Source organism: Dipodomys ordii, unplaced genomic scaffold, assembly GCF_000151885.1.
Source record: "Dipodomys ordii isolate 6190 unplaced genomic scaffold, Dord_2.0 Scaffold212, whole genome shotgun sequence".
Taxonomy (NCBI): domain Eukaryota; kingdom Metazoa; phylum Chordata; class Mammalia; order Rodentia; family Heteromyidae; genus Dipodomys; species Dipodomys ordii.
The window spans coordinates 957,084-968,334 of record NW_012267428.1 but is presented as its reverse complement, the minus strand read 5'-3'; the positions used below and the strand labels follow the sequence as shown (position 1 = coordinate 968,334).

The 11,251-nt window shown below is 45.5% G+C and overlaps 1 protein-coding gene across 6 annotated transcripts in view; it reads right to left on the bottom strand.

The window, feature by feature from the left end:
- Positions 1 to 11,251, bottom strand: part of Elmod3 (ELMO/CED-12 domain containing 3) — a 28,007-nt gene that overhangs the window by 5,049 nt on the left and 11,707 nt on the right. For 5 of the 6 annotated variants that reach the window (XM_013035470.1, XM_013035472.1, XM_013035474.1 and 2 more), the window contains 5 exons: positions 10,306 to 10,374; positions 9,387 to 9,499; positions 7,871 to 7,994; positions 7,515 to 7,637; positions 5,293 to 5,423 (listed from right to left, as the gene is read on the bottom strand). In XM_013035470.1, the coding sequence (XP_012890924.1) occupies positions 5,293 to 5,423; positions 7,515 to 7,637; positions 7,871 to 7,994; positions 9,387 to 9,499; positions 10,306 to 10,374 (560 nt within the window). Of the gene's footprint in view, positions 1 to 5,292; positions 5,424 to 7,514; positions 7,642 to 7,870; positions 7,995 to 9,386; positions 9,500 to 10,305; positions 10,375 to 11,251 lie in introns of all 6 variants that reach the window. The other variant, XM_013035475.1, reaches the window with a different exon arrangement.

The window sequence follows — 11,251 nt, the reverse complement described above, 5'->3', positions numbered from 1 at the left end:
TTTTTTTGGGTCCGGTCGTGGGGCCTGAACTCTGGGCCTGGGCGCTGTCCCTCAGCTCTTCAGCTCAAGGCTAGCGCTCTACCACTTGAGCCACAATGCCACTTCCAGCTTTTTTCTTTTTATGTGGTGCTGAGGAATTGAACCCAGGGCCTCATACATGGAAGGCAAGTGCTCTACCACTGAGCCACCTTCCCAGCCAAATGTTCATCCTTGTCAGAAGAAATCATCCTTGCTGAAGACAGCAACAATGCATTTATGCTCTCATATATATTTCATTACTGCCGTTTCATTATCATACATACTTGCATGGTATCATCCTTTCTCTTTTTTTCAGTGTAAAAATAAAGAGCAAGTGTATGGTAAAATATAATTATTCATGAAGGATCTATCCCTATTCTCAGAAACAGTTTTACATGGGTCACCTGGATTCCAGTTCTAAATGTCTCTTTCCTTTTGCATTTTCCCCAAGACATAAAGTTTCCTGAAGCTAAAATACTGCTCAGGGTTATGTTTAGGGACTAAAAGACCCCTGAAACTTCAGCTCCCTCTTTAGGAGAGAACAAGACCAGCTGCTACCTAATAAGTATCCTCCAACTGTTCCTCAGCTTTCACAGACTACATATGGACAATGTGTTTAGCCAGACTGGGAATGTGGCTTAGTAGTAGAATGCTTGTCTAGCATGCATGAAGCCCTGGGTTTGTTTCCTCAGTACCACATAAACAGAAAAAGCTGAAAGTGGCACTGTAGCTCAAGTGGTAGAGTGCTAGCCATGAGCAAAAGAGGCTCAGGGACAGTGCCTAGGCTCTGAGTTCAAGCTCCAGGACTGGGAATAAAAAAGAAAGAAAAAAAGCAAAGGAAAGGAAAGAAAATGTAGAGCTGGGCACTGGTGGCTCACGCCTATAATCCTAGTTACTCTGGAGGCTGAGATCTGAGGGTCACGGTTCAAAGCTAGCCTGGGCAGGAAAGTCTGTGAGACTCTTATATCCAATAAAGCACTAGAAAACTGGAAGTGGCACTGTGGTTCAAGTGGTAGAATGCTTGCCTTGAGCTGAAGAGCTGAGGGACAGCGCCCAGGCCTAAGTTCAGCCCCAATGACCAACAACAACAACAACAAAAACAAAAAATGTGTGTAGCAAACTTGTATGGGTTGGAGGTCAAGTTTTACATTGAAACACTGTAACTGCTAGTCAGGGGTGGTGGCACATGCCTGTAATTCCAGGTATTCAGGAGGCTGAGGTCTGAGGATTGTGGTTTGAAGCTTGCATGGGCAGGAAAGTCTGTGAGACTCTTATCTCCAAAAAGCTGGAAGCTGTGGCTTAAGTGGTAAAGAGCCATTCTTTAGCAAAAAGAATTAGGAGATAGCACCTAAGCCCTGAGTTCAAGTCTCAGTGCTGTACACACACACATACTCACACATACAAAAAGTAACAGGTAAAAGTGTGAGGATAAACAGATTTGCATAGTGTCAAAGTATCTTTCCTTAAGACAGTTATTAACTACAAAGGGAAAACGGTAGCTTTATAGTGTAGAAACACAGCCAACATCATCTTCACCAAGTGGCCCAAGTTATCATCAGTAGAGTAAGGCATACTGACGGTGTATGCATCTTTATATGAGGCCCTGAGAAGGTCATGGCACTCTTCTGGTGCCATTCTCACCCAAATGCATAATCTTGATTGAACTTTAGAAAACCATCAGACAAACCCAGATTGAAAGACATGCTACAAAGTCACTGAGCAGCCCTCTCAAACATGTCAAGGTCACAAAGGACAAAGAATCACTGAGTAGCTGTTAGGTGTTAGAAGTGAATAAAGAAACAGGAGAACCAGGAGCTGGGAAGATGGCTCAGTGGTAGAGCGCTTGCCTTGCATGCATGAGGCCCTGGGTTCGATTCCTTGGCACCACATAAGCAGAAAAAGCAGGACGTGGTGCTGTGGCTCAAGTGATACAGTGTTCAGGCCCCATGACTGACAAAAGAAAAGAAAAAGAAACAAGAGAACCAAACATAATAGGATCCAGGCACAGGTGACAAGCTGGAGAAAAACACAATTTGAACAAAGGCTGTAGTTTAGTTAATCATTTCTTGGTTTTGATAACTGTATTATGAGTATGCAAGATTATCATGGGTGAAGTTGGTATATGAGCTCTCTGAACTATTTTTGCACCTCCATTTACTTATCTTGAGTGTATTAGGGCCAGTTTCCTGTTCTTTGTAGCTCTTGCTATAGTTACAACAAATCTGTTCCCCAGTCCTGGGCAACCCTTGGTCTGTCCTCATCTTTCACTCTGCCCCAATTTCCCAAACTGTGCCACCATGTTCCTAGCACAATGGTCACGGTCAATGCTTGTCACATGATTTGTTGGTAATGCTGCCAGTACCAACAAATAGCCCTACAAATAAAGACTCAGCCTATTTGAGGACCTAGCTCTCTGCTGAGGACAGGTGGTTCTGGGGGCAGGGCTGTCAAATGCTCAGGACTTTTTCTCTGACAGCCCTCCTATCGTTGGGCCTAGAGGTAGGGGAAACATTCTGCTATGTTCCTGACCATTCTCCCATCCTCCCTAGAAGGCTTCATCTTTGATTTGCCATGTTATTAGATGACATTGCTACTGCACACATTTTCTGACATTGGAAATATACAAAAACAAAAACTCCTTAAAAAGGATCTTTACCCAAGAAAATTCCTTGAAAAAAACTGTCTATACTTACTGTCTCCAACTTATCTCTCCCATTCCCTGTTAAACCTAATCCGTATCAAAGCTTCCTGTTTCTAATACCTACTCCAAATATTCCCACTAAGCCAGGTGCTGGTGGTTCATGCTTGTAATCCTAGCTACTCAGGAAGCTGAGATCTGAGGACTGTGGTTCAAAGCCAGCCCAGGCAGGAAAGTCCATCAGACTCTTATTTCCAATTAATCACAGGAAAAAGCCAGAAGTGGCACTGTGGCTAGTGGAGTGCTAGCCTTAAGCCAAAGGAGCTCAGGGACAGAGCCTAGGCCCAGAGTTCAAGCCCTAGGACCGGCAAAAGCAAAATAACAAAACTTGATGTAAAGCTGTGGCACAAGTGGTAAAGCCCTAGCCTGAGCAAACAAACTCAGGGACAGCGTCCAGGCCCTGAGTTCAAGCCCCAGAGAACTAGAACAACAACAACAACAACAACAACAAAGTTACAAAAGTACTACTACTGTGATCCCCTAGTCCCTAGTCACATGTCCAAGCAATCCTCATATCCGTCAGCACATGAACCAGTGGTCCAGGATTGCTCCATGTGCTTTCTTCCCATAGCTTCCAGAGATCTGCTCCTCCTGAGCTCCTCTTACTTTCCTCCTTCCCTGTCTCCACCCACTCAGTGTTGGAACAGTTCAGAACATGCTCACGCTCCAGTTTCACAACTGGAAGCAAGATCCTTTCCAGTAGTACTCAGAATTTCCTGTGGGGTTTGTTACAACACAGGATTCAGAGAATCTGAGGATGGGCTCTAGAATGTGTTGTGCTGTTCTTTTCTTCTCTTCCTTCCTTCCTCTTTTTCTCTTTATTGTATGTGTGTGTGTGTGTGTGTGTGTGTGTGTGTATGTGCACATGTGCATGCACTAGTCCTGGGCATTGTCCCTCAACTTTTTTGCTCAAGTCTAGTGCTTTATCACTTGAGACAAATCTCTGCTTGGTCTTCATCTGGCCTTCTGGTGATTAACTGGAGATAAGAGTCTCACGTACTTCCCAGCCTGGGCTGGCTTCCAACCATACTCCTCACATCTCAGTCTCCTGAGAAGCTAGGACTGTAAGTATGAACCATCAACACCTTGCTTTATTTTCTTTTCTCTTTTTGTCAGTCGTGGGACTTGAACTCAGGGCCTGTGTGCTATCTCTTGAGTTTTTTTCCACTCAAAGTTAGCACTCTACTACTTTGAGCCACAGTACTACTTCCTGCTTTCTAGTTTTAAATGGTGATGAGTTTCACGGACTTTCCTGTCTGTCTGGCTTCAAATCACGATCCTCAGATCTCAGTCTCCTGTGTAAGTAGAATTACAGGTGTAAGCCACCGGTACCTGGCTTTATTTTCTTTGATATAAGTCTTGCTATATAACCCAGGCTGTCCTTGAACCCAAGCTCTTCCTGCCTCAATTCCCTGAATGCTGCACTACAGGAGTGTGCCACCATACTGTCTCAGAATATGTGGTTCTAACAAGCTCCCAGGTGATGGTGTATTTCTGGCTTGAGGACAGCCATAGAATAGCCACATCTATGTGCTGACAATTCTCCAATTTTAATCTCAAATCTAGAACTTTCTCCCTGATTCCACATGCATATTTCCAACTATACTTGGGAGTTGGATGTATTTCTCCAAATGTATATGGCAAAACTGAACCCCTCTGCAAGTCCTTCTTTTATTTATTTGCTTACTTATTTTGTTAGTCATGGTACTTGGACTCAGGGTCTGGACACTGTACTGTCCCTAAGCTCTTTTGCTCAAAGCTAGCACTCTACCACTATGAGCCATAGTTCCACTTAAGGTTTTTGGGTTGTTAATTGGAGATAAAAGTCTCATAGACTCTTTTGCCTGGTCTGGCTTTGAACGGCAATTCTCAGATCTTATAGCTGTGAGCCATCAGTGCCCAGCTTTGCTCTATCTTTAAAAAAAAAAAAAAGTTGATGGCAACTCTCTTTCCAAGAGCTCAAACTAAAACAGGCAGCATTAACTACTTTCTTTGTATTAAACTCATATTGAACAAATGAATTCTATGCCCCATGGATCTGGGTAGACAAAGGATAGGAAGCAGGTCAGATCAGTTTTCTACAATGGAGGGAGTATCATCTTTTACTACTTGAGTAAACTATCATACCTTCTCCCAGAAGACAGATTTGGACAGAGACCAAGGGGTTATAGACCGCCAGCAAGTTCATGGGTCATTTGAAGATCAACTCCCCCCTTCAGGGTGAGGAGCAGCACCAGCACTGTGCAACGATTTCCCCAGGGTGCAGAGCAGAAGCAGTGCCTCACTGTGTGCAAGCATTTCTTGTATTATGCCATTAGCTCCAGGGAGCCAGTTAACGCTTTGGCAGGGGAGAAAACCAAGGCCCTAAATTGCAAGAAACTTGCTGGAGGCCCACAGCTAATAAATGGCAGAGGTCAGATTCCAGGGTGCATAGATGGACAGAGAAGCCTCTCCCAGGTTTGCCTTCAGGATCCTGACAGCCCTCAGCAACCAGAGATAGGGATCTGCAAGGTTGGCCTGGCTGCTTAGGGCCTGTCTCTACAACCCTTCCATCAGGCTTTCCACCCACGTCCCACCTGGATGTGGTGACGAGACAGGCGTAAAATCTCCAGGGCCATAGGTAAAGTCTTTGAGTCCATCACCAGGTACAGCAGATGCAAGAGGGCAAGGAAGCCCGCCCCTCTCAGGTCTGTGGCTGGATTTGCTCCTGTAACAGAAACCATGAGCAAATGGGGTGCCAGTGAGCAGGCTTGTGAAGTCTTGCTTCCTTGAGTTTCTGGGACTTGATTTAGTCTCCCCTTCTTTCTCTCTTTTCCTTTCTATCTCTCTCCTTTCTCTCTTTCTTTTTCTTTCCTTCCTCCTTCCCTTCTCTCCCCTCTCTCTTTTCTTTTCTCCTCTCTTCTCTTTTTTTTTCTTCTTTTTTTTTTGGTCGGTCATGGGGCTTGAACTCTGGGCCTGAGCGCTGTCCCTCAGCTCTTCAGCTCAAGGCTGAGCGCTCTACCACTTGAGCTACAGCGCCACTTCCGGTTTTCTGGTGGTTTATTGGAGATAAGAGTCTCACGGTCTCTCCTGCCCAGGCTGGCTTTGAACCGCGATCCTCAGATCTCAGCCTCCTGAGTAGCTAGGATTACAGGCGTGAGCCACCAGCGCCCGGCTTTTTTTTTTCTTCTTAATGAGTATATTCCTTTTTTTTTTTTTTTTTGTCGGTCATGGGGCTTGAACTCTGGGCGTGAGCGGTGTCCTTCAGCTCAAAGCGAGTGAGTGCTCTACCACTTGAGCCACTTCCAAGTTTTCTGGCGGTTAACTGGAGATAAAGAGTTTCACGGACTACTTTCCTGCCTGGACTAGCTGGATCCTCAGATCTCAGCTTCCTGAGTAACTAGGATTACAGGCGTGAGCCACCTGCACCCAGCTCTATTTTTTGGGGGGGAGGTCCGGTCGTGGGGCCTGAGCTCTGGGCCTGGGTGCTGTCCCTCAGCTCTTCAGCTCAAGGCTAGCACTCTACCACTTGAGCCACAACACCACTTCCGGCTTTTTTTTTTTTTCTTATGTGGTGCTGAGGAATCGAACTCAGGGCCTCATGCATGCAAGGCAAGCGCTCTACCACTGAGCCACCTTCCCAGCCCCTCTATTTTTTTTTTTTTAAACAATGTCATCCTTCACTTTCTCATTTGGTACTGGTGATTGAACTCAGGATTAGGCACTCTCCCTTAACTTTTGCATTCAAGACTGATGCTCTATCAATTGTACTATACCTCTACTTCTGGCTTTCTGTTGATTAATTGGAGATAAAAAGAGTCTCACAGACTTTCCTGCCCTAGATGGTTTTGAATCTTGATCCTCAGATCTTAGCCTCCTGAGTAGCTAGGATTATAAAGACATGAGCTACCAGCACCAGCTGCAAAGCTAATTAAAATTAAATTTAATGATTGAAACAAGAATCCTAACATTTCCAGCTGCAATTCTCCATATAGACAGAAGATATATTTTGGACAATTATGCTGTAGATGAGGAAAAATGCAGGGGATTAGACACCTTGCCAATTCCCATACTTGCAAGTGTAAATTTGATAGGACTGGAAAAATAAACCAGTATAATTTCAAAATAAGTGAAGTTTATTTCAATTTTATATATGCAAATATATGCAAATATAATACATAGTGTATATGTATGTGTGTGTGTGTGTGTGTGTGTGTATGTAAATATTCTCTCTGGAAGCTGGGAAGCTGGGAAGCTGGGTACTGGTGGCTCAGGCCTGTAATCCCAGCTACTCAAGAGATTGAGATCCAAGGATAACAGTTCAAAGCCAGCCCAGGCAGGAAAGTCCATGAGACTATTTCCAATTAACAATGAGAAAACCGGAAATGGTGTTGTGGCTCAAAGTGGTAGAACACTAGCCTTGAACACAAAAGCTCAGGTATGAAGACCAGGTGCTAAGTTCAAGCCCATGCCCCCCCCCAAAAAAAAGTTGTTCATTAAAAAGGGAAAAAATTCCATATCATATAATTGCAATGCTTTTCATCTATGCATGGTAAATGTGCTGTAACAGACTCTGAGACCACAAAGCTTAGAAGCTATAAAGCAACCTTTTCTCTCATCACTTTTGTCGAGCCTTCAACTATTTTTGCTGATTTTCTAACAGAGTGCTGTCTTGGGTGGGCCTCTGTATCTGCTTCTCCCTCCTCCATCCTCCTCCTACATGTCCTGCCTCATCATGCAGGCCTGGCTGGGAGAGGCCCATTTGGTCTCTCATTCTGATGCTGGAATCAAAGGCAAGGAAAGATGAGCCATTTCTTACCCTGGAAGCCCAGGTCCTCCCAGTGGTCTCCATGGAGGGCACAGTCAAACTTGGAGCCCGTCAGCTTCTTGTAGATGGTCTGGAGAACTCGGCCATGCATTGGATCTTGACTGTCCAAACCGCCTGTCTCAAAACACACCAATACTCTCTGTTGGGCCATCCCTTAGGACAGGACTGGGTACATCTCAGGGAGCAGCATGTCTGGGTTTTTTTAATTTCCTCTGATCTCTGATTGCATGTACCACCAATGTGGTACATGCAAGAGCTCTGGCTTAGCCTCAGCTATGGAGTGGGCCAAGAGCACTGTCCTGTTTCCACATGCAGCCTCTGCTTTGTGGCGGTGCCCATGCACTCACACTGAGCAATAGTCAGGACCAGGTCCCTTTCTTCCCGAAGGCCCTGGTGGAGCTTTGGAGGTCCAAAGAGGCAGTGCCGGAGAGCAGCAAACCCAGTCCTACGAATAGTTGGTTGGATTCTTTTCTGGGGGAGGATGAAGCAAGCAATGAACAGAGTATTATACCTGCCTCAACTTGATCAACCTCAAGTCAATTAGATTCTCCAAACTAATGGCTGGTCTTTGAAAGGGGGAAGAAATGGAAGGAACCTGCTGGCATGTCAGAGATAATTAAGCTCTGTTCAAGCTCCTAGATTTTTTGCAAGGAGAAAAATGTCTCCGAACATAAGCACCATCAGCCAGTCCTATGCATGTACCCAGATGCCCAACTGGGAAGTCTTTTATAGGGTCAGACAAAAGCCTGGCCAGGGTTCCCCGCAGGATCACTTCTACCCTTGTACATTCATCTTTCTGTCCCTGTAAAGACATGAGTTTTTTAAAAAAATCTAACAGCTTCCTTTTCTACTTCCAGGATGACAGGGCCTATGGGGAGGGGAGTTAGTGGGGACTCACTGGAGTCAGATGTCATTGAAAGGTGGTTGGAGCCTTCTGGACCACCAGCATTCCTGCATTAGGTATGATGACTTTCCATGGAAAGTCATTGTGGCCAGCCATTGAATATTCTGCTTCTGGATTTTTATCAAGCAACTCAACTTCTATCTCTTTAGCTTCTCTCTCCTGAGCCAGGTTTCAGATTAAATACCTGAAATCATATTCCCCTAAACTTATTCTTAGTCATTTAAGACATCCCAGAATGCCTCACAGCTTTGTGTGTGTGTGTGTGTGTGTGTGTGCTTGTCCTGGGGTTGGAACTCAGAGCCTGAATACTGTCCCTGAGCTTTTGTGTTCAAAGTTAGTGCTCTACCACTTGGAGCCACAGTGTCAGTTCTGGCTTTTTGGTAGTTACCTGGATATAAGAGTCTCTGAAACTTTCCTCTGAGATACTCAGATCTCAGGCTCCTGAGTAGCTAGGATTACAGGCATGAGCCACCAACACCTGGTACCTTACAACTTTTATTCCCCCAGATATTTCTTCTTTTTCCATTCCCACTTTTTTTTTTTTAAGCCTCTGCTGCTTTCTTTTCTATTTGTTCTGGAAGTAGCTGCTCAGAAGTCTTCCTCCAAGGTTTACCCATCATTAACAATACAACAATCCCATAGTTTTTGAAAATGCTTAAATAGCTGCTGACTCCCTCAGGGAATTTTCCTCCACTGGCAATGAAAGACTCAGCATTCCGGGCTGTTTGCCTCACCTCCCCAAGGAGCTACATCATCCTCAATTCCAGACCTCCCAGCACTAAGAGGGACCTGCACGCATTGCTGTGGTACTGTACCTAAACATAGCTTAGGTGAGACTAGGCCGTCAATTGGAAGTTTCTATCTTGCCATTATACAATGCCCTATCCTGCTGAGATGAAAACCTGGCTCCTGGGAAGATGGAACTTGCTGGAGCCCCCCAAGCCTCTCTACTGCCACACCTTGAAGGAGGAGAGGTCCACAGTCTGGAAGTGCTGCAGAGCTTCACTGAAGGAGACGAGCTGTCCAGGATGGTCTGAGCTGGCCTGGCTCCCAGGGGCAAAATGGAAGATACCTGAAGGTTTATAGCAGTGGTTATTCCATCAGCAAACACGGAATGCCTCCTAGTTGACACCTCTGAGCTCAGCTCTGGCTTAGCTTGACAGCACAAGCCTACAACTAAAGGAGCTGGCATAATCTGCCACACTAACTCTTGTCTTGCTAGCTGACCTCTGCGGTGAGGTCAGAAAACTGACCTCTCAGACCTGCTCTTAAGGAACTCCCTAAATTTTACTTATCTCTGAGGGAGCAAATCACTCCTGGAATAGGTAACCATAGAGGTGTGTGACACTGGTTTGTTCTGAGGTCTTTCCTAATTTCTACTTTGCCCCTTCTCACACCTCTAAAAGACCCACCTCCCTATCTGTTATTACAGTCTGTAGAGCATTATTGGCATTATCACTGCAACATGTCTCTGGGGCCTTGGTGGGACTCCCAGACCTCTATCAAAAAGGGAGTTAAGACAGCTTTCACTCAGCCTTCAGAGACTTCCTGTGGATGGCTTCAGTCCCAGCCTCATACAGGAGCTCTAGCTGCCTGCTTCCATTCTTCTGCATCCTTGTCACCCTACACAGAGGCTGACTCTGATCCAGGTCCTCCCTGTCTTCCCCGGAGAGGGAAAGGAACCACAGCCCTTTCCCTGTGGTGTGTATTCCTATTTCCTCTTGAGTTGTCATTTTGAACTTGAGAAAGGGACTTTCTTCTACATCATGCAGCTATAAAATGAGAACACTCAGGAATTCTATCTCCGGTCCCAGAGTTACAGGTGTATATGTATAGCTACACATGTGGAAGGGAGTCTTTGTCAACAGCTGCAGTTACCTGTGTCTGGCTGGATGGTGTCCACGGCTTCCCATTCTTCTTGGGCTCTGAGTACCTCCGCACTCACAGCTGCAATAGTGAGAAAAAGAGGCCCTGTAAAATTTAGGTCTATCAGAATCATTGTTGCAGACCCCAACTTCCACTGTGTGACTTAGGTCTTGTTGCTGTCCCGTCCCTTCCTTCCTTACACGGCTGCCAGAAGGTTGTTTTGTTTTAGCCAGTATTGGGATTTGAAGGCTTCACACTTGCTCGGTTGGCACTTTACCACTTGAACCATGTCTCTAATCCCAGAATGAGCTTTTGAAAAGGCCGATCTGTTTTTCCAACCTCCCCAAAACCCTCAAAAGAGAATACTCTACAGCACAGTACCTAAGTTCCTTTCCAGTTTCTACCTTTCCTGGAGAGCTAGCTGAGGTCCGTGGTATGCTCTGCCCTCTCCCACCTCAATGCTTTTGCTCATCCTCTGCTAAAGAGGCAGGACCACAGGGACCCCTGCTGGTTCAGCTCTCTTCTGCTTCCGTTCGCTTATCAGTCTGATTAAGTTACCACTGTTTTACAAGGGGCTGACCCTCAGTACTTGTTGTAGTGGTATAATTATCTCTCCTATAGTAAGCCATCCAAGGACAGGTCTCTGTGCAGACTAGCACAATGCCTGATGAATGAATGTTCAATGAACATACATTCAATGAACTCACAATATAAAAAGGTGGCTGGAGAAAAAAAAGCACCAGGACAGGCTTTCCCTCACCACCATACTGCCACTTTTCTCCACACCACAGTGGTCTTCTCCAGACCAAATCACCAGTTCTGCTCCAGTTCTAGGGCTTGAACTTGGGGACTAGATACTGTCCCTGGGCTTTTGTGCTCAAGGCTAACATTCTACCACTTGAGCCATAGCTCCATTTCCAACTTTTGGGTGGTTAATTGAGGATAAGAGTCTTATGGA